The sequence below is a fragment of the Apium graveolens genome, chromosome 1, assembly GCF_009905375.1.
Source record: "Apium graveolens cultivar Ventura chromosome 1, ASM990537v1, whole genome shotgun sequence".
NCBI classification, from domain to species: Eukaryota; Viridiplantae; Streptophyta; class Magnoliopsida; order Apiales; family Apiaceae; genus Apium; species Apium graveolens.
The window spans coordinates 3,467,324-3,490,909 of NC_133647.1; the positions used below are offsets into that span (position 1 = coordinate 3,467,324).

The 23,586-nt window shown below is 33.6% G+C and overlaps 2 protein-coding genes across 2 annotated transcripts; both read left to right on the forward strand.

Annotated features, from left to right (window-relative positions):
• The first annotated feature begins 6,375 nt into the window (after positions 1-6,375).
• Positions 6,376-9,981, forward strand: LOC141718939 (cellulose synthase-like protein H1). Its single transcript, XM_074521311.1, has 9 exons — positions 6,376-6,653; positions 6,742-7,066; positions 7,221-7,322; positions 7,402-7,500; positions 7,719-7,931; positions 8,033-8,144; positions 8,230-8,420; positions 8,645-8,995; positions 9,125-9,981. The coding sequence occupies exons 1-9, from the start codon at positions 6,403-6,405 to the stop codon at positions 9,686-9,688; spliced, it is 2,208 nt and encodes a 735-aa protein (XP_074377412.1). The 5' UTR covers positions 6,376-6,402; the 3' UTR covers positions 9,689-9,981.
• A 171-nt stretch (positions 9,982-10,152) lies between these two features.
• Positions 10,153-12,442, forward strand: LOC141659023 (uncharacterized). Its single transcript, XM_074468093.1, has 3 exons — positions 10,153-10,915; positions 10,962-11,231; positions 11,766-12,442. The coding sequence occupies exons 1-3, from the start codon at positions 10,153-10,155 to the stop codon at positions 12,440-12,442; spliced, it is 1,710 nt and encodes a 569-aa protein (XP_074324194.1).
• Positions 12,443-23,586: the final 11,144 nt, after the last annotated feature.

Genomic DNA, 23,586 nt, shown 5'->3' on the forward strand with positions numbered 1-23,586 from the left:
TTGTATTTTGAATTATTCACAATTTCCGGGGAATTGTAATCCAAATTTTATATTTTATCGCTTTTAAACTTATTTCCCGTAATTATTATTTTGGGGCCTAATTACTCTAATTAGGGGATAAGAACACCATTAATTAATTTTGGGGGATATATTTTCTGTAAATATAAGTAGTTGCTTAATTCTTATTTTGTTGATTTATTTTCATAAAAATTTCAGAAAATAGAAAATTTCAAGAACAAAGTTTGGGGGTGAAATTCTTGAGCATAGCTTTGATCAATGATTTTGGGTGATTCTGATATCCGTTTTTGATGCTCGAATAAGCAATCTGAAGCTCTAATCGAGCCCTTCCTATTGATATACGAATCAACAACTGAGATTAATTGATATATAAATTCGATTTTTTTCTTGTTCTTTATCTTAAATTCGGTTTTTAATTTTAAGGAATTGTTTGCTTGATTTGAAGTTAGATTATCATTCCTGGAGTTCTAGGGATTGATTTGGTGTATAGTTTTGTTAATTTTGGTTAAGATTTCATGAAGTTCGCGTTCTTAGTTTTCACCATTTCTATTTTTCGATTTTATGAATTACAGAGGTTGTGGGTGTTGTTTATGATAGCTTGAGTAGTTTTTAGACAATCTAAGCTTTAATTCGAGCTATAAAAGGATGTATTTGGTTAAGTTTTGATCAAAGTCGTTGATGGCCGGAATTTGGTTTCGGTTCGTCGGTTTTTTATCGGAATCGACGATATAATCGTCGATTGTCACCGTTCTTATTTTAGTTATGATTATGGAATGTTTTTGAATTAAAAACTGATTGAAAACATGCGGATGCAGGCTGGTATTGTTTCGCTTGACTTGGGCCGGATTCTGGAACGATGACCGGATTCCAGCGAGTTCTTCAACTTCCGGTCGTCTTCTTCAGCTTATTGGGCGAACCTCCCATGTCCAACAACTGTTTGATCTTGTGAAATCCAAACTAATTCCAAAAACTTGTTTTTGCATTTTTTTTTATTATATGTCAAAATTCATTTTAAATCCCAAAAAATTATTTAGTTAATTTCTTAAATAATTAACTAAATTATTTTTAATTCCAAAAAAATTATTTTTTTTTAATATTTTTAAAAATCCAAATTTGATATAATTGTCTATAATTTATTTTAATTAATTATTTATGGATTTATTTAATTGATTAATTTATTTAATCAATTAATTTTATCTATAAATAGTTGAATAAAATATAATTATTGATAATTAATTCAGATAATTACTAAAAGTTATTTTAAGTTTTTTTAAATTTAAATTTAGGTATTTAAAATCAATTAATATTATTATTAATTGAATTATTCCTACTTATTCTTATTTTATTCATAATAAATAAACCGTTCGTACGTTTAATACGAAACGAACGCGTCTAGACTCAGAAAAATATTCCACTTTAATTTAAAAATACTTTCGAGACCCAAATCCTTTTGTTTCGAAAGGTCGCTTATTTTACAAGTCATTCTGAGTCAATTATTGATCGATAAATCGTATTTTGACCCGATTTCAGTTTTAAACGTACTGAGTCGAACCTTTTGACGAACCAAGTCATATGTGATATGAATTATGTGATATGTGAGTTACGTGTTTACGTGCTATGTGAATTACGTGCAAATGTGGGTCAAGAGTCCTTGTTTGACTGTTTTCTTTATGTGTGGGCTATCGTATGGGTAGACGATAGGATTTTGACGCGCAGTTCGTCGAGTAATTATCGTTTAGACAATTAAAGCTGTATCTTTTAATTATAGATGCGGATCATTCGAGTTGATCAGGACAAGGCATTGGGTAAAGAGTGTGATGAAATGGTATTGGGTATCCGGCTTCTAGCAATCGCAGGAGCAGCATGTCAGTAAAGTGTTTAAAAGAATGACGGTGATGTCTTGAGATTCTAGACTGAGATAATTACGTTTCTACGAGTGTGACTAACTGCTAAAAACCGAAAGGCAAGTATCCCTATCATCACTTATTATTCAAGTGATATTATTTTTAAATCTTCTTATACAAGTATTGATTTCCCTATTCTCAGTTCTGAATAGATAACTATTTTACATATCGCTGAAATAAATGATTATGTTTATGCAAGTACTTATCTGCTATTATATGTTCAGAATAGTCAAGTGTTTTACTTATCCAACTATCAGATTTATAAATGTTTTAGATTTTGAGAAAGATGACATTATTTTGGGTTTTCTGCCCAAGTAAATGAGCGATTAAAATTTATGAGGGTGTCGAGTATTATGACCCCTCTCAATAAAACGTTTTAAGATTGGATGATCACAAATTGTGTAAGTGGTCGTGGCGGCGGTCCGGCGGAGATTTAGGTATTATACAGGATATAATACCTTTAGACCGATATGTGACTTGGGTGCCCCATTTGTTTAGTTGGATATGTTTCGGCATACCGGTGTTGCTCCGCGGCTGATCATCGGCGGCAACACACCGTCGTTCGAGAATTCCAATCTAAATTATTATATTGCTTTTGATAATCTTATAAGGAATGGTTTATCAAGTGTTTTGGTTTTGAATAAAAGGTGAAATGCGGTTTTGATTCAGTTTCTACTTGATATGGATATTTAGGTTGTTGTTAAATATCAAAGGTGATATTAGTATAGATGATTAATATTGACTTCAGTATGGGATGTTGTGAGTATCAAAGTTCATATTGATATCTAATTTGATATGACAACAATATGAGTATTAATATCAAGAGTTCGGTTTTGAATAAAGTTCATGATTCATTCCATAATCATTGATTCTTGTTATTGTTGTTTACGATATTTCCGTAAACACGGTTTTACGAGTTTTATCCTCGTCAAGATTCAAAGTATTGCTGAAGCACTTCGCTCAAAAATATCAAAAAGAGTTTTGAACAGAGAGAGAAACAATTATCCGATTCTTTAATAAATTTCTGTTTTAGCAATTATGATTTTAAAATGTTCTGCGCTATTTCAGATGTCAATTTAATATCAAAATGTCCATATATATGTTACAATGATCTTGCTGAGCATTTCTTTCGTTCACACTTGCCTGTTTTCAAATTTAACCTCCAGTGAGGATTAGCTTGCACTGTTTAGCTGCGTAATTCAAGGAAGCAAAGAAGAAGTTTTTGGAAGGTGGTTGGTCCAGGGTTTGCGAACTAGTGCAAGTTCTATTATATAAAGTTATTTATATTATATTATATTATATTATATTATAGTTGTGTATTGTATAGTTGGGCCTAGTATACTTCTTTTCGAAGTTATACTAGCGGGTTAGTATCGAATTTGAACTTGTTGAAAAGAGTTTTAAAAGAAAGTGAAAATTTATTTATGCAATTTGAATTTCTTGTTTCTAGAACTGTAACCTTAAAAGATCTTGGAATTAGTTTGAGGTCATAGATGTTAAACATCTTCCGCTGGCATTTGTTTATTGATTAAACAGGTTAATTTGGATTGAGTTTTTATAGTGACGACTAAATCCCCTGACCCCGGATTTGGGGGCGTTACAGATAAGGCATGATTGTCGTGAAAATGTTAAATTTGATATTTGAAATTCAAAATCGAGTGATGCAATGTGAATAATAGATTTGATTTTACTAGTAACCACTGGTTGCTACAATCACTGATAATGGGGAAGTTAACACAATGTTCCCACAATCACGTAATGATGTTATGCTCACCCATTTGAAATGGGGTCGCTCCTAATATGGATAGTTCAGATTAAAACACCATAGCTGCAATATAATTATTTAAATGGATCAACGCAGAACAGAAGTGGATGTATCCAAAATCCATGTGAAATATGGATAGTGCATGTTTAATATGTAAAAATAGTGTAAAACGGGTATGGATAGATCCATGAGAAATATGGGTAATAGTACAAATTTGTAATATAATGATATATATATAATACTTTTATTATTATTTTGTATCATTTAAGAATACATATTTATAGCTCAATTTCTTAATTAATTTTATATCGTTTTTTTAAGAATATATATTTATAGTTTAATTTTTTAATTAGTTTTATATTGTGTTTGTTATACAAATTATTAGTTATTATAATATTATAATAAAATAAATGAAATAAATATATTATACTTAGCACGTGCAACCCACCCTTAGCGACTAAACCGTACTATCAAAATTCCCTTACTATTATATTAGTATAATAAAATAATTGAAACAAACACCTACATTTTAGCACGTGCAACCCACCTATGACGACTAGACCGTACCATTAAAACCTCCTTACTCCAATTATATACCACCGTATGATGACTAAACTGTACCATCAAAACCTCCTTACTCTAATTATATATAGGATATAATAAGGTCATATTTGTGTATTATAAATGAATATATGTACTTAAAAATGCTTATAAGTAAGTTAGTATGAAATAAGTAAATAATTACTGGTAAATTTTGGTTTTCAATTCTTGTATTTTTTTGAATTATTTTGCCAATACTAAATTTAACTATTTCAATTGTTCTAAATACAGTAAGTTTTATTGTTTCATTGCGATATCTTACTAAAAAATTCAAACACCCCGAGAAAACCAAACAGGAAAGACACTTGTGCAGTTTTTCATAAGGTTGTTCATGAACCGAGCCGAGACTAGTTTTAATCGAATATAGTCATTCTTTATTTTTTTCTGACGAACTGAGATGAGCCGTGCTTCCTTATCGAACAAAAATTGAGTTCGAGTTCGAACTCGTTAACTAACAAGCCGAACACGAGCTTGTTCGCGAACATAAACGAGACGAGCCGGGCTCGAGTTTGTTCGTGAACATTTCTATTCGTTAACAATCCTAAATTTTCATACTAAGTACCACTATCAAGTATTTAATGTATAAAATGGGTATAGTGAAAAAAAAAGTGAATGTGTTTAGTTTTTATGTTATAACAATTTACTATTTTATGAGACTTTTTGAACGTAAAGAAATGAGAGAGACGTACCAAAAAAAACTGTAAAAAAAATGAGCGGGACAGAGTGAGTAGTAACTAAGCTTAACTCAATTCTACAATTTTTCTGATTCGGATTTATATCGGATCGCATTTTTCAGATCAAAATCGGATTGGATAATATATTATTTGATTTTTATTGGTTATTAGTTATTATCGGATCTAATATTCAGATCATTTTCGATTGAATTTTCGGTTGTGATAATTTTGGAAATGTTCAAATTTATTTTTAAATCATTAAAAATTCTGATATCGAATCAGATATCGATTTCATGAATTTTTGTTCCGGATCCGGACCAATTTTGCGAGGTATAATCGGGTGTTTTTAAACACTCCGGATAGAAGTAGAAAATAGATTAATTTATTTTATCGTGTTAGTACTCCCTCCATTCCACTGGATTCTTTACGTACTTTTTCGTCATGCTTGACACGCATTTTAAGGCTACTATAATGTATAGTTCTATAATTTATTTTTAAATTTATCTTTTTCTGTATTAAAGTTTAAATATTATATTTTTATTTAAAAGAAAAAGATATTTAAAATTATTTAAAAAATCATGTTTTACGGAAGTCTTAAAATGTGTGTCGATTTTCTGCCCCCCAATATAAAAAATTCAATGGGACGGAGAAAGTACAACTTTGGCGAGCCACATGACACCGGAGAAAATTTAAATATGCCATAGTTATACAATGTGGTCTTGGGTCAGTAACAGAACAAAAGAGTTCAAAATTGCTCTTTGGCAACAAAGAAACCACTGTAATTTTTTTGATGTGACAACGGTTAGTATGTTCCAAATCCCAGCCAAATATTGACGTCATAATTATGTCAATATACTGGAGGATCTCATCTCTTTCGTTATCCTACAGAAGTCAAAAAATTTCATATAACAGTCTGACGGATACAAAAAAAGAAAATCATGATTTTACGATTCACCTCCTTTAACATTTAAAGAAAGATATATTACATATATGTTACAATAATCCACAATTTCTTTGTGAAATGAGTAATGCTACATACCCCGAAAATAATTCCAAAATCTTTCCGAAATGACACTAGGCGTGTTTTTATTTGTGTACTCGTACTTATACACGAGGGGCTCATGACAATTTCTATGATATAACCAATACTTATACATGAGGGGATCATGACAATTCCTATGATATAACCAATAAAATAATGAAAACTAATAATTGGGGAACGGTTTTGGGTACTTTAACATTTCTTTGCTGAAATATCCTCAAATTTTAGTAACTCTTCAAAAAATTATTTGAATACTGCCACATTTTTGAAATTAAGGTTTTAGGATGTCGGTTATAACGTGTTTTCTTGTAGGGTATAAAATCTTGATAGGACTTACAAACTAGAAACTCATTCTCTGGATTTCAACAAATTTATTTTCTTGAAAGTAATAGTTGAACAATGGCAAAACAGAGCCCTCTGTATGAAAGAGTAAGCCTTAGAAACAACAAATCTTTAGCACTAGAGCTTCTGCTCCTCCTGTTCCTTTTCTCGCTTCTCACTTGTCACTTTTTCTCGCTTAAACAACACGGAATTCCTGCGCTACTGGCCTTGCTCTGCGAGTCCTTCTTTACTTTCGTATGGATTCTCGTTCTCAATATCAAATGGAATCCGATCAAATACGTGCAATATCCAGATCGGCTCTTAGAACAGTTAGTATAGTACAGTACAATATTATTATCCACTTTGAATCTTCATTGTTTACATTTTTTCTTAATGCTTTTTAGTAATTGGCTGCAGGAAAACCGAGCTACCAGCGGTGGACATTTTTGTAACAACTGCAGATGCTGAACTCGAACCACCTATAATAACTATGAACACTGTTTTATCATTGTTGGCAGTCAATTATCCAGTTGAGAAATTAGCATGCTATTTATCCGACGATGGGGCCTCACCTTTAACTTATCATGCTCTTGTGGAAACTTCAAAATTTGCCAGGGTTTGGCTTCCTTTTTGTAAGAAATATGATATCAAGATTAGAGCTCCTTTTCGGTATTTTGCTACCACCTCAATACCATCTCATGAAGAGTCCTTGGTGTTTCAGTACGAATGGAAATTGGTCAAGGTAATATCACAAACATATATGAAGTAGTTTTAGCCATCTAAATGATTCTCTTATCCTTTAAGTCTCACTATTACAACAGAAGCTGAATTGTGCTAGAGGTGCAGTTTGATTGTGTATACTCTGAATATGAATTATTTGTCTGCACTATTTGTAGGATATTTATGAAATGTTTCGTCAGAGGATTGAAGATGAGTCGTTTGCTTCTTGTAATGACTTCCCGGAGATGGACCAAAGCAATCATCGCGACATAGTAAAGGTAATTACTGCCTATATATCAATTCGATATGACTAAAACAAACGTAATTTGTTACTCTTACATATAAAACATTATGCAGATTATAACGGCGGAAGGTGTCCCTAATCTGGTGTACATCTCAAGAGAGAAGCATCCAAACAAGCCACATCATTTTAAAGCTGGCGCTCTAAATGTTCTGGTACACAAAAAACGAAAACTCAGGGGAACATATTAAAAACTTCAACTTGCACATATTGTTAAGTAACAAGACGGACTAAAACCTTAATGTGGTTGAGAAAGACCCGAACAGGATCATATACTCTTTAACACATATTACTCTAAATTTTTGTGTTATTCTACATCAAAATATTTGTTACAATAGTATATTTCGACATAACACACCTTCTTGCTGCACAGACAAGAGTATCAGGATTGATGACAAATGCACCATTTATACTGAACGTAGACTGTGATATGTACGTGAACAATCCACAAGTTATTCTCCATGCTATGTGCTTGTTTCTTGGAGTTGACAATGAAAGAGACTGCGCATATGTTCAATTCGCACCAGGATTCCATGACCGCATAAAAGATGACCCTTTCAGAGACCAATATGATGTCATTTTCAAAGTAAGCACTATCTGGTTTTCGAGGTTTTTCTGTTTATAGTCTTTACAATAAATTTGGAAATATGTTGGCAGAGTATAAATTGTTATGTATAAAATGTGTAGTTTTTCGGGCATGGAACAGCAGGAATTCAAGGACCACCGTACATTGGATCAAATTGTTTGTTTAGAAGAAAAGTTATTTACGATTCATCACCAGATCAAAGAATTACCACTGGTAGGTGAAATAGGTTTAAGTTGTTGAAATCATATCATTATATGGTCTTGCGCCCTTGCTCTTTCATACATTTTTCATTTTCAAGGGGAACTAAGTGATTTGGACTTGGAAAGAAAGTTTGGACAATCAAGTTTGTTGAAGGAATCAGCTGCACATATTTTATCAGCATCCATATCCGCCTCCATGTCCTTTGAATGCCCACTTCCGAGCATAATTAAAGTTACACATGATGTTGCAGGTTGTGACTATGAAAGTGGCACCTGCTGGGGCACAGAGGTACTTTTAGCTTTCTTCGCAGAAAATTCTATCTTGATTTTACCATGACCACTACTCTGTTAAGGACTTACATATACATGAAACATTGCATTTGATAGTATCAAACAAAGAAATCAAATTTAAGGACGATTCATACAAATTCTGTGACATGTAAGAATAGCTTTAATTTTCTTTTCGACGTTTACTGTAAGTACTACCCTTCTGTTTTTCTATCCAATAATCAGGTTGGATGGAAATATGGTTCTCAGTCAGAGGATATTCTAACCGGACTTGGAATCCATAGAAAAGGATGGAAGTCTATGTATTGTACAACCGAACCAGCATCTTTCCTAAGATGTCCTGCATCAAGGGTACCTGGCACGATGATTCAATCGAAGAGATGGGCTGCTGGACCACTTGAAATTTTCCTCAGTTCTATGAGCCCAATTTCAGATACCATTAACGGAAACCTTTCATTCAGGCAATGCCTTGTCTACATGTGGCTTCTGACATGGAGTTTGAGGTCAATTTTTGAGTTAGTCTACTCTCTTCTGCCTGCATATTGTATTATCACCGGCTCACGCTTCTTGCCCAAGGTAAAATTATACCACAGGCAACACCTGTTTCTAATTCATCAAGAACGGTTCTTCTATTCCAATTATGCATGTAGCTTCTGTGAAAAAACTCAGAAAAATAATTAATCAATTTGTGATGTGATCACGCAGGTATCTGAACTGGCTATTCTCATTCCTATCCAGGTTTTCTTGGTATTTAATATATGCACATTGTCCGAGTACCTTAAAATTGGTTTATCTACTCGTGCATGGTGGAAAAACCAACGAATGGCGAGGATAACTTGCACGTCGACATGGCTGTTTGCAACCTTTACTGTTTTTCTAAAGCACATAGGATTATCTCAAAGCGCATTTGAAGTTGCAGCAAAGAACGCAACCCCTACAGACGACGAAGATATACAGAGGAAAGATCCTGGAAAATTCACTTTTAGCGAGTCCTTAATCTTTCTACCGGGTGCAACTATTTTGTTGGTTAACATGATAGCTCTCGTGATTGGAATGTCGCGTTTGCTAGCGACCAATCCCCAGAGCAGCGAAGTCGGAATAGGTGAGCTGCTTTGTGTTGTATGGGCGGTGTTATGTTATTGGGTATTTTTAAAAGGATTGTTTGGGAAGGGGAAATATGGAATTCCATCATCGACTACTGTCAAGTCTGGAGTATTGGCATTGATGTTCACTCACTTCTGCAAATGGTCTAAAAGCCATGGCAATTGACAAACATTTTGAGGGATGATATTACATGGGGTTATTGATATTACCTTTTGTAATACGTTAATGTTTTTGTTGGGTTAATCTTGAGTTGGCTTTGATTTCTGCTGGGCTTTATTTATGTTTTGAATAATGTAGAAGTTATCTCTTTTATGTCTGTTATAGTAATAGTTGGGATAGCTTGATTATAGAAACATATTGAGATTGTTTTGACTTTGAGTTTTTGTAAGGATAGCAGATATGTAAAAAACCCTGATTTTTAGCATTACAGTTGTAGGGTTTTTTATATCTCTTGTTTTCATTAAATAAAATATTAACGCTTTCAAATCATAGTTATATTGTTTCTCTCCTACAAACCATATAGTTGATATATGTATTAACAACATTTTGGTATCAGAGCTTGGGAAACATTTTGTGAACGGCGAGAAGCAAGCTTGGGAAACATTCTGTGAACGGCGAGAAGCGTTGCAATGGACATCAACAAGATCAAAGGAGGTGGATCAATAGGCTTAAGCTATCACATGTTAACCAAGGGCAACTACACCACTTGGGCCTTGAAGATGAAGGTGTATCTACAGGCACAAGGAGTTTGGATAGTTGTGGAACAGATAGATCCGAAGACGGTTGTTGATGATAAGGTGGACAAGATAGCTTTGGCTATGTTGTACCAAGGTCTACCTGAGGAGATGATTCTCTCGATCGCAGAGAAAGGGACTACCAAGGAAGCATGGACAGCCCTGAAGACGATGTGCCAAGGCGCAGATCGTGCTAAGAAAGCAAAGGTTCAGACACTGAGAACTGAGTTCGAATCCCTGGTGATGAAAGACAATGAACAAATAGATGAATTTTATTTAAAGTTAAACGGACTTGTGATAAACATACGAGCATTAGGTGAACCTATAACAGAGTCTTATATGGACAAGAAAATGCTTCGTGCAGTACCGACCAGGTTTCTACAAATTGTTTCGACATTGGAACAATTTGGTGACTTGGAAAAGATAACATTAGAAGAGATAGTGAGCTCGTTGAAGATCCACGAAGAAAGACTAGGTAGAAGTAATAAGAGTGAATTAAATGATGGACAATTGATGTTAATAGAAGAGGAATGGCAGAAACGTGAAGCAATTGACAGTAAGCTACTACTAACTCGTGAAGAATGGCAAAAGCGATCAAGCAGAAGAAATTCTGTAGGGTCTTTTCCAAACACTAGACCTCGAGGAGGGCGAGATAAGAGTAATCTGAGATGTTACAATTTCAGCATTTGGACACTTTGTTGCAGAATGTAAAAGACCAAGACGAAACAAAGAAGTGAAAGAAGAAATGAACATGGCAAGACTCGAGGATAATGAGCCAGCTCTACTACTTGCAAAATGTGAAGATGATGATAACAAAGAGCGCACACATCTAAATGAGAAACGAATTACTCCATCAAAATTCTCAAAGGTTCAGAATGAGTCCAACGTATGGTACTTGGACAATGGAGCCAGTAGTCATATGACTGGTTTCAAGTCAAAATTCATGGAACTGGATGAACCAAGTACGTGGCTCGGTGAGTTTTGGAGATGGATCTACAGTTCGAATTGAAGGACAGGGGACTGTAGCATTCGAATACAAAAATGGATAAACACGTGCTCTAAAAGGTGTGTAATATATTCCAACTCTTAGGAATAACATCATCAGTTTGGGACAATTGGCTGAGCAAGGAAACAGAATTGCAATAAAGGGAGAGCTAGTGTGGGTTTATGATGTTGAAGACAGGCTTCTCATGAAGGTAAAACGATCTCCCAATAGACTTTATAAGATTGTGATTAACTCTGCAAAAAAATGTGCATGTTGTCTAAACAAGATGAGATGTCAAGATTGTGGCACAAACGTTTGGGTCATGTAAATTATCACCCTCTGTCTCTTATGTGTAAAGACAAAATGGTAAATGGGATACCAAGAATTGAAATGACAAAGGAGGTGTGCAGAGGTTGCCTTATGTCTAAGCAAACAAGAAAATAGTTCCCGGCAAAGTCAAATTACAGTGCAACCAAAGCTTTAGAGTTGATACATGGAGATATTTGTGGCCCAATCCTACCAGAAACAGCCTCAGGAAAGAGGTACTTTCTTTTACTTGTGGACGATTTTAGTAGATATATGTGGGTTTACTTCTTGAAGGCAAATAATGATGTTTTGGATGCTTTTAAAGAATTCTGCTTTTTGGTTGAGAGGGTACCTGAAAGAAAAGTAAGGACTTTCAGAACTGACAGAGGAGGAGAATTTGTGTCAAATGATTTCGAGAGATACTGCAAGGAAAATGGAATAGAAAGGCATTATACAACACCATATAATCCACAGCAAAACGGTGTAGTGGAACGTCGAAATCGCACAGTGGTAGAAATGGCCAGGTTTTGCTTGAAAGAAACCAAGTTACCCTCAATCATGTGGGTAGAAGCTGTGAGACATTCAGTTTATCTACTTAATCATTTACCAACTCGGGTACTTACAAAAATGACTCCCTGTGAAGCTTGGAACGGAAAGAAACCACACATAGGGCACGTCAAAGTTTTTGGCTGTATCGGGCACATTAAAATTCCCAACCAACACACACAAAAGTTGGACGATCGTAGCAAGCAGGTGGTAAACTTGGGAAAAGATCCTGGAACTAAATCCTACAGACTGTATGATCCACTCACCAATAGAATACATGTTAGTAGCGATGTCACCTTTGAAGAAAATGAGTCATGGCCCTGGGATCTAAGTGAAAATGAAAAATAGAATGATATGTTTACAGTAGAAGGCATGAACATGGAAGAGGGTTTAGATAATGGTGAAAGAGAGTATCAAACGGGAGGTGGTGAAGACACCCCAAGTGATATCAGTACTCCTCGAAGTAACACAAGTACTTCTCGAAGTATCAACAATAGCTCAAATCAAAGTGACAATAGTTCTCAACATGGTGGTTACTCCTCGTCTACGCGAAGAGAGGTTGGCAACTCTTCTTCGTTGTAGACACCAACTCAAAGTTCACGGTCACATATTAGAAATCTAAATATAGATGACTATGATAACAGTACTGAACCAAGGAGAATCAAGATATTGGATGATATATACAATAAAATTGAAGAGGTATAATTAGATGAGGAATTGTATCTTATGGGCATTGAGGAGCCAATGAATTACTCACATGCTGTAAAGGATCGAAATTGGAAAATAGCTATGGAGAAGGAAATACAGTCGATTGAAATAAACACCACCTGAAAAATGACTGAACTGCCTCCTGGAAAGAAAGCGATAGGTCTGAAGTGGATCTACAAATTAAAGAAGGCTGCCGAAGGAAACATTGTTAAGTACAAGGCGAGACTTGTTGCAAAAGGGTATGTTCAAGAACATGGAATTGATTTTGCTGAAATTTTTTCCCTAGTGACAAGATTGGAGACTGTGCAATTAATGCTGGATTTCTTATCCAAACAAGAAACCTTTCTTTTCCAAACAAGAAACCGAAATAATATTTCTGCAAATCGCAGGCACGTAAAAACAGTTATCTAGTTCTAAAACAAGCCCAGTGGGCAACGATAAACAATAAGTCCCTACAGCTAAAGCAGCAACCTTTGCTCCATTTCCAGCTCGTAGGTCGACTTCTCCCTTCATCAATTTCCTACTTCCCTGCAGTTCCTGCATATTTATACAAATGTGAGAACCACATCCAGTATCTAATACCCAAGATGTAGAAATAGACAAGTTGACTTCTATAATATAAATACCTGAATCAGAAGCAGCAATAGCAACCTTCTTCTTCTTCAGATCCTCCAAATAAGCATGTCAGTTCCTCTTCCAATGACCTGGTTTATTGCAATAGTGACAATCACCAACCTTTGGAACACCATCTTTAGGCTTCAAATCCTTGGTCGGAACAGGTTTCGGATTGGCATTAGATTCAGATCCCATCTTCCTCTTGCATTTCCATTTATCATTTCCTTTAGCCTTCCCCTTATTCACCATCAATATGGGAGCGGGGGATGCCTTTTGAACGTTGGTCTCAGCAGTTTTCAACATAGCCAACAATTCGGTGGGGTTCTTATCTATCTCATTCATATTGTAATTCATCATAAATTGAGAATAGCTGATGTTTAAAGATTGCAAAATAAGATCAATCTGGTGCTCCATAGCAATTGGGGCACCCAACTTGGCAAGGTACTCCATATACCCTATCATTCTTAGAACATGCGGTCCAACCGGGTCACGTTTTCCCTGCTTACATACATGCAACGATTTGAAAGTATCAAACCTCTCCTGACGAGCCTGTCCTTCATACATACGTTTAAGGTGCTCAATCATATCACAAGAATCCATATTCTCATGGTGTTTCTGAAGTTCAGCACTCATGGTCGCTAACATGAGACATTGAACATCTGTGACATCATCGATATATTTCTGATAAACATTATGTTGAGCACGGCTCCTTCAGGGAGAGGTGCAGGGCGAGGGATATCAATTACATAGATCTTGCGCTCTTGTTTGAGGACAATCCTCAAGTTCCTCTGTCAGTCAAGAAAGTTTGTTCCTGTTAGCTAGTCCTTCTCAAGGACTTATCGCACATAGAAGTTGTTTTAATTGTTTACAATTTTATATTTACCATGTTTAAGTGCATAAGGTAAATTAGTCTATAGATGATTATTAAATTATGTTCAAGTGATTATTTATATATATTCAAAATATATTTCTCCCACTATTTTTATCAAATTAATATCCCTAACTATTAATTCGGAAAGAATATCTTCTATATACTTTCTAGTGAGCCAAGATCCAAATTTCACAACGTTTTAGTTCAGCTTTGGCTTTACTCCTAAAACATGATTCAATAAGGTATACAACATTTGTCAATTATATCAATTATATAACTCTTTGATAGTTTAGTGTAACAACATTTATTCATATTTATCCAATAAATCTCACTAAACTCTATGCCTCTAAGTTCACAATCCTATTGTTGTAACATAGTTAAGTCAAACCCAAAGGTCTAAAAAGTATCATATACTTCAACATGTTGTCCCACGATAGATGGGAGTTCTTCGCTCTGGCGAAAGCACTCCTTATCGATCTAGGGGTTAACGCGTTGGACATATTGGAAGGCATCTAAACAACTTAATATAAATATTTGGGTTTTATTAGTATTATAACGATCATGATCCCATCATAAAGAGATTCCCAATTTTTCCTTGAATAAAATACTTCAAATCAACATTCACCAATGGTTTAATTTCCAGGTAGTGGAGGAGTCACACTGGTCTCTCTTAAAACCCACAGCCTTACAAGTTCAATGAACCCGCTGCTGACAAAATCGCCCCATGTCGGAAATAAAGAAGATTCATTTCATTCCGTGTTTCATAAACACGAGAATCTCATAATCATTTGTAAATTTTAAAATCTTGAGTCGTTAAAGATTTTATCTTGTTTAGCAGGCATGGCATGGGTGACGTATCTAATATATACATTCATGTATGATTAATCTAATTAAAACATGCATCATCAACTATTCTATACATACATTCATACATCAATATGTAAAGTACGGTATGTAAATGTGGTTGGTTATGGCATTTATCTTATGTGATCCTTTCAAGCTAATGAAAGGATTAAGGTCAATCTACGGTAAATAATATAAATACAATTACAATTACAAGTCTTCATTCTTCTTGTCTTGATAGTTTCTTCTCCTCTTGGATCATACATTCTTGAAGTACATTACAATAAACAACATACACCAATGTACTTACATAAGAAAACTTGAGTTACATTCGAGGTTAAATGATTACAAGAATAATGAAAACGACATGCAAGTCGTATTTATAAAACCAAAAATCATAAATTTAATCTAAAGGTCTTAAGGCCATAACCAGCACCATGCTCAAGTAAACAAATAAAGAACTTGAAAAAAACAAAATATAGCGGGGGTTCCAGGGCACCAGCCCCCGGGAGGGGTTTTGGGGACGGCAGCCCCCGGGCGGAGTCTGGGGGCGGCAGACCCCGGCTGGGGTCGAAAGAGAAATTTTTAATTTCGGAAGACTAGTCTAGTACAGAAATCTTAATTTCAGAACTAAAGATCATATCTTAACCACCCTCTGCCACTATTGCATCATATGCAGTTTCAACGGATAATGCACAAATCCATCAACGGATAATTGCATCAACGGATAAATCCATCAACGTATAAGTCTATTAACGGATAAATCCATCAACGGATAAATCTATCAACTAATAAATCCATCAACAGATAATCAGTTCTTTGCATCAACGGAAGACCAGTCTAGTACAGAAATCTCAATTTCAGAGCTACAGATCATATCTGAACCAGTCTCTCCCCTACTGCATAATATCCAGTTACAGAATTATGTATCCTATACACACTAATCATTCCCCGTAGAACATATCATGTCAATACACCATATGTCCAACAGTTTAGATCACTATCGTAAACCAGATATCATGCATAACATACAAGTCACATACTAATCAGTCATGGCATAATATAATGTGCTAGTATCATCATAAACATATACATTACATGAATATCCAAAAAGCTCTATTCAACAGTTCGATCATAAATCAACATAACAGCATGCATATAAAATCTCACGCATAAACCGTATCACATACATACATGGAAAATCTGATTCATGCTTTAAAAACTGTCAAACACGTAACCAAATCATCCCATTATACACATAGCTCTGATACCATTGTTAGGGATTCGAGCATATAGATGCATAAAAAATCAAAAATTTTGAATCCCTACCTCGGGATCTATGTATAATTAACAAATGATTATGGAGAATAGGATCATGTACCTTAATAAAGCTTTCCTTCTGAATATGATAAACGTTCTGATCTTGATGAACCACAGCAGCCCTCCTTGCGAAGATCTGCTCTCCAAAGGTATCCACACGAACGTCCGATCGTCCAACGATCACCGGAGCCGGTACTAGCCGATTTGATTGCATTTTCCTCTCTCTCTCTCTCTCTCTAGCCTCTCTAGGATGTAAAGTTGCTAGGGGTTTTTCCAAAAACGTGATTCAACCTCAAACCCTAAAATATACATCATAATGCATATATAGGGGAGAGAAAGGATTAAGGCCTAACCCTAAACCTAATGGGCTTCTAAAAGACCCATTCCGATTTTGGGTTTATTTTATTATTAAATTCAAATTCAAATATATATACAATTAATCAAGTCTCATTTAATTAATTTAATAATTAAATTCGAACTAATAATAATAACATATTTAAATAATACTCCGTTTAAACATTCTTTGTGTTTGACCCTTTAGGTTATTATTACGTTGGCAATAATTTTATTTTCCAATAATTGGCATCTAGTAATACATCATTGCTCCCAAGTAATAATAATAATTGGTGATTCAATTAAATCTTTCGTGAATAACATACAATATAATATAATCCCTTTAGCCTTATATTATAGATCAAACTCGAGGCATGCATTGTGTCATCCTCTGCAAGCGTTTAATCCTTATTTCCTTGATCAATGAGTAAACTATTAAATAAATCACTATTTGAGCACGACCATGCATATTATAGTCTTACTCAATCAAGATGCCAATAATATTACTCCTTTAATAAAGGAGGGCTAAATCCCATCTCGATCATTCATATTTCTCATACGATGCATAATATACCCAATGACTACTTTATGATTACCCGGTCAAGGATAACTTTCAATAGTATCAAAGTATATTAATTCTCATATAGAAATATAATGATTTCAGGTCTAAGGACCAATACATCATTATCACTGTGAGATTAACTCATGACGCATTAAACATGTAGTATCTCACAACGGGTCAATCCAGCACCATGTATTTAATACATGTGCCTGTGTTTTAATTTTAGTATCACCATACCTATGATCAATGAGATGTGATCATCAGTCAACAAACACACTAATCTTAACATATTTATTATCGTCCTTTAACGATAATACTTGACTAGGGATCTTTAGGAATAATAATACTATTCTCATAATCTCATTTCTAAGTCACGTACTTAGAGATATAGATTTACATATTATATTCCAAGGATATTTATTAATCTAACATTTTATCACAGAAAATAAAGATACAATAAATTACTAAAGAATAATCCAAAAAATCATAATTAACAATCCATATGTTTCATAATATAAACATAATAGTGTTGTCTCTAGGGCACAAACACTAACAGTGTCAACTAGATAGTTATGAGTTTACAACCATATGGAGTAACATTGTTTAAATCATCCCAAAAATTATATAGTTTGTGTTCTTCCAGTTCTTTCTTTTTGTACCAAGTATGTCCCTCTTATCTCTTTGCTAGTGACACGGGGTCTGTGTGGCAGGCTCACTTAAAAAATCTATTGTGCTTAATTGGTTCGTTTGTTTAAATAAGAACTTGCGACTAAAAACTAACTTTAGTTAAATTTCAAAATGTAGGGAAGGATTTATTTTCTTAGTGATTTTTTTTCTAAATTGATATATATAGGGGGGTTGTTCAAATAGAAACACCCTTAAAATAAAAATTAGAAACCTAGTTACATCTGACCGGTTAAAAGATAGGCCCAATTTTTGGCCCAATATAAAACAAGCACTGCTTTATCTATTACCTTCTTCTTCACCCACATCGGTGTATTTAAACTAAACTATTATGTCTTTGTGAAAATTTTTACCGGTTCTCAACCAAATTATCGTCGTATTCTCATTTCTTTTTAATCCTTATCTCACGATCTCTAGATCACTACTTTTAATCAAAATTTAGAACATCATATATTATCGTATATCCGCCACCCACGCTTCTGATCTAAATTCGATGACCACCAACACCATTGTACTACCAAACATCTCACAGCTCACCAGTACAACCATCTTCGATCACCACCCAATATCTTGTCAATATATTATTGAGCTATGTTCTTCATGCGCCAACCATTATAACTATTGCAGAAATCACTATTTTATGTAACGAAAATCACCAATTCCGTTATTATAATCACTAACTTACATCAAAGTAAGGTGACACGATTCTTTTAATTTACTGCTCATAGGGGTGATGTATATCTTAATCTTTTAAACTCATCAGGATCTATAATAGAATAGTGTAATTCACTGAATATACTACTCGTAGGCGGTAATTTTATGTAAATATATGAATGTTGTATGTATATATGTATCTATTTTGGCGGTGAGGAGGTTGGAGAAGAAGATAGGTGAAAAGTAGATTAAGTGATTGTTTGTGGGTATGGTTTGAACATTACTCAAGGGAGATAAAATATCTTAATGAAATATAAAAATTTTAAACATGTAGAGGAGTTGAGATTGGGGAAAGATCGGGTACAGGGGGTCGGGTGAAGCATAATTAGTGGGCAGATGTATAAATGGGTGGGGTAGGTAGTGTAAAATAGGAGGTTTCTAGTTTTTATTTTAAGGTTGGTTTTTATTTGATCATGAGCCTATATATATATATATGTATATATATATTGGTATATATTCAGATTTTTTGCCAATTTGTGGATTTTAGTACTTGAACTTTGTTTTTTGTCTATCTCTGTTAGGAAGTTGAACCATGAATTACTATATTTATCATATGGCATTTGTATTTCCACTTTGCTTATTGTTTCTACATTAACACTTTGACTTTGTTAATATTGTACCAGGATTTTGAATTTCATGAGTGAAATGGAGTACAAGACTCAAGAGGAGCAAATTGTTGCAGTGCATTCACAAGATTGCAGTCACTGGTGTTTTCCTAGAGTACCTGATACTTAGAATGAATCCTTATGTTTGGATCCTTATGTTATTTAGCGTATATGTTTGGATTATTTCGAACTATATCCACTTATTGTAATGAAATGTTATACTTTTGAATAGTAGTTTTTCATTTTGTTTCATGTAAAATGTTACAGTAGCTTATTAAAGTGTTATAATAGCTTGTTAAAATGTTTCAATAGCCAAGGTATATATGTTACAATAGCTACCAAAAGTGTTACCCTAGGTACATAACTGATACAAGCAAAAAGTGGGATCCACATGCCACGTCAGTATGAAGGCTGCAAGCCACGTCACTACTGTGGACCCCACAAATGCCATGTCACCATGCTACGTCACTGTAGTGGGACCCACATGCCACGTCACCACTTTGGGCCCCAATGCCACATCAACATGCCACGTCACCACAGTGTAGGGCCCACGTTTTTAAAAACGTTGTGCAAATCTAAAGTAACATATATTTTAAGTTACCATGTTACAGTAGAGGGATTATATGTTAGCTTAGGTAGCCCAAGGTATTAGCAAAAAAACTAACATAAATTTTATGTTACCTTAGGTTGTTTTTGGCCTAAGGTAACATTTTAAGGGCCTATCGTCACTTTTTTATGTTACAGAAGGCTATTTTTGGTGTAGTGTAACAAATATCGAAATTACATCTTTCCAAGATAATTATTCAATAGATTTATATCACATCATTATATATAAAAGCGATTATGCGTTATTTCATCGTAAATATATACAGTCATTCTCACGACATTTAAGGTAAAGTCAAGGTAAAGAGCGAAAGAATGAAATCTCCAAAGATACATTTTCTTTTTATAAAGGAAGCTGGATTTTTATATATTAATTCCAAATAAAATACCAAAGGATAGTTAAAATCCATAAAAATCTAATAAAATCCATTATGAATATGCTCATTACAACTTTTTCCTATATATCTGGTCCAGCCTTCACAGAATAACCTTGTGATGTGGCGGACACCGACTATGGCCATGGACGGACGCCTTCCCTTATATCTTTATTGCGCATATATGTATGCAGTTTTGTTGTAAGTGTTTTAAGTGTTAAATTGACAACTTTGTTTCAAAACATACAGTCGTGGAATTATTGTTTCCATGTTGTTAATTATTCTTTGCTAAAATTTATATTGATCATTTTTATTTTTGGTCCCCCTCGTTTGATCATTTTGTGTATGTCACTGTCGTTGAATGTTCTATTTCATTGTTCGTAAACAAAACCACATCTTATTATTGTTCTTACAGACTCTTTATATTCTAATTTTTAATTACGATATAATGATGATATGTTATCCCTAATATAGAAAAATTACATTAATAACTTGTGTTATCATATTTGTTATGGGTGGGTCTCGAACAACAAAAGATATCCAGAAGAACCAAATATATATGAGGTTCATGTACTGTTTTTGTTTAAGTCATACTAGTAATATAGATGATCAAAGAACGATCCCATTTTTTACTTTTATCTAAAATGAAGAACAACGCAATATGTGTTAGTATTTCATAGAAAGACTTGGTCTTTATGTCTTGGTAGTCGGGAATCAAGAAATATTGTCTTCTCCATTAAATAGAATAAGACAACATTTGGTTCTTTCATAGTACCGTTCTTTCAAGAAGTTTGATGCAATTTAATGCTTATTTGGTTTAAGAAGTTCTATTATGTTGACCGAAAGAAGGGCCATTCAGATACGTGGATGGTATTACAGAAGAAGCCTCCTACAAATAAAAGGACAATTACAGAAATAAGTGTTCTACCAAAATTTTATATTATCGTGATTGATGCAAGTGGTGGAACCTTCTATGAGCGCAGTAGAGTTGTACCGGAATTTAAAAAGAACATATACTAGTTCTAACAGAATTGTTTTTTTTGCTATAAGTAGCAGATATGTTCTTTCTAAATTCAGCTACAACTCTACTGAGCTCATGGAACATTCTACCACTTGCTACAACAGGGTTTTATGATATTGTATCTGAAATCTAGGGTTGCAAATGAACAGAGTTGTTCGTGTACAACACTCAGAATCGTCTCTTTTAAGTGAACTCGGTTCGGTTCGTTTTTCTTAAATGAGCCGATCTTGAACAAGAAAAGGAGCTGGAATGAGTAAATGAGCCAAGCGGAGCGTTTTGTCTATTCGGGTCGAATTCGACTTGTTTAGCCCAGACTCGGCTCGAACTCTGCTTACTGGATTTAGCTCGGATAAAATTCACATATATTATAAATAATAAATTATTATTAATCACTTAAACATCTTTTTTAGTATATTTTTTTCGTCATTTATTAACAGTTTAGTCATTTTATGAATTTTGTTTATTTTTCTAAATTAAACAATTGGTTTTTCATAATGAATCTATCAAACATTGTTATCATGATATATATGTCTCCAGTTCTTCACATTTTCTTAAACAACATTAAATAACTTGTAGTTTACAAAAACCAGCTTTAAGTAAAACCTCAAAACATATTAAAATTCCAACAACGATAATTTAAAAAATAATGTACGATTTCTAAAATTATAAATGTCTAAATAATTGTTGATGAAATTGGATTTGTTTTTTATTTGAAAAAAAATATTATATAGATTAAGGAAAAAAGTGTAGAATGTGGGTATATATCATTACAAGATAAAGACCGGTATTTGATTTTGATGTAACTCATAAAATTATAAATTATACTTTCTTGTTGGTCGAGTAAGAAATATATTCGAACTATTGTGGACAACTCGACTTAGTTCGTTCTCGACTTGAGTTTAGATCAGCTTGATTGTTCGAGTGCAAACTCATGTCCGGCTCGGGTATGGCTCGTTTATTAACGTACCGATCTTGAATGATTTTCCCTTCGTTTATTAACTTTGGCTCGACTCGGCTCATTTTAAAAAAAAATAGTTTGACTCGATTCAGAAAAAACTCGGCTCGTTCGTCTTTATTCGTTTGCAGCTCTATTCAAATCTGTTCAATTTCATAAGATAATCTTAATTTGTAAGAAATACACGTATTCAAGAAATCTCATTTGACGGGCTTGATTGTGTAGTTTAACCGCGAATATGGTTACATGTATTGACCCTTACCATTTTTTCTTTATGGAATATTGGAAAAATATGCAAAACATAAATATATTAATAAGTATCAAAATTACATCTTTTCAAAAATATTATCCAATAAATTTATATAACATCATTAAATATTTAAAAGAGATTACGCGTTATTTCATTGTAAATATATACAATCTTTCTCACAACATTTATGGTAAAGTCAAGGAGCGAAAGAATGAAATCTCCGAAAATACATTTCCTACGTATTTTCTTCGCATATACGAAACTTAATTCTTATATATTATTAATGCCAAATAAAATACCAAAGGATTGTTAAAATCCATAAAAATCTAATAAAATCCATTATGAATATGCCCATTACAACCTTTTCCTTAATATCTAGTCCAACCTTTATAGAATAACCTCCTATGGATGTGGCGGGGAACAATTATGGCCATGGACGGACCTTTCCCCCTATAACTTTTTATCTTTATTAGTGTATAATTGTTTACTGTACTTCTTATTAAGGTCCGACTTTAATCTGTATTTAAATTTAAATTATTTTTTGATATTATAAGAATAAATATTTTCCAATTCAAATTTAAAAATAACTTTAAAGCATTTTTGACATTATATGAATAAATATTTTTCAATTTAAATTTAAAAATAACTTTAAAGGGTCACCCAAACAGCCTCCAAGGAAAATCTGAGTGTTGTCAACTCTATAACATGTACTTGTACCAAATATTAGGTTTGTATTTAAAAATTGGAAAATTATCGATTCTTGGTATAAAATTCCAAATACTAATAATATTTACTATTTATTTTACATAAATTCTAAACAAGAATAATCATTTTTTCAAGTAAGTGAATTGAATTGGGTAATTAGAGTATATTATGATTAGAAAATTGGACCGCAAACTAATTGATGACTTTAAACTCTTATATGTTGTACTAATAGTGGGAGGATTAACTAATTAGTTGGGCAAATATATTGGAAAGATGCGAAAATTATGAAAAATTATATAATTTTAATAAAAGGAAATGATACTGGTGGT

Coding starts and splice junctions, on each gene's coding strand:
- LOC141659023 (XM_074468093.1), top strand. CDS start 10,153: ATGGACATCAACAAGATCAAAGGAGGTGGATCAATAGGCTTAAGCTAT. Junction 10,916..10,961: donor TCGAGGAGGGCGAGATAAGA/GTAATCTGAGAT, acceptor ACTTTGTTGCAG/AATGTAAAAGACCAAGACGA. Junction 11,232..11,765: donor TGAACCAAGTACGTGGCTCG/GTGAGTTTTGGA, acceptor CAATCCTACCAG/AAACAGCCTCAGGAAAGAGG.
- LOC141718939 (XM_074521311.1), top strand. CDS start 6,403: ATGGCAAAACAGAGCCCTCTGTATGAAAGAGTAAGCCTTAGAAACAAC. Junction 6,654..6,741: donor CCAGATCGGCTCTTAGAACA/GTTAGTATAGTA, acceptor AATTGGCTGCAG/GAAAACCGAGCTACCAGCGG. Junction 7,323..7,401: donor ATCATCGCGACATAGTAAAG/GTAATTACTGCC, acceptor AACATTATGCAG/ATTATAACGGCGGAAGGTGT.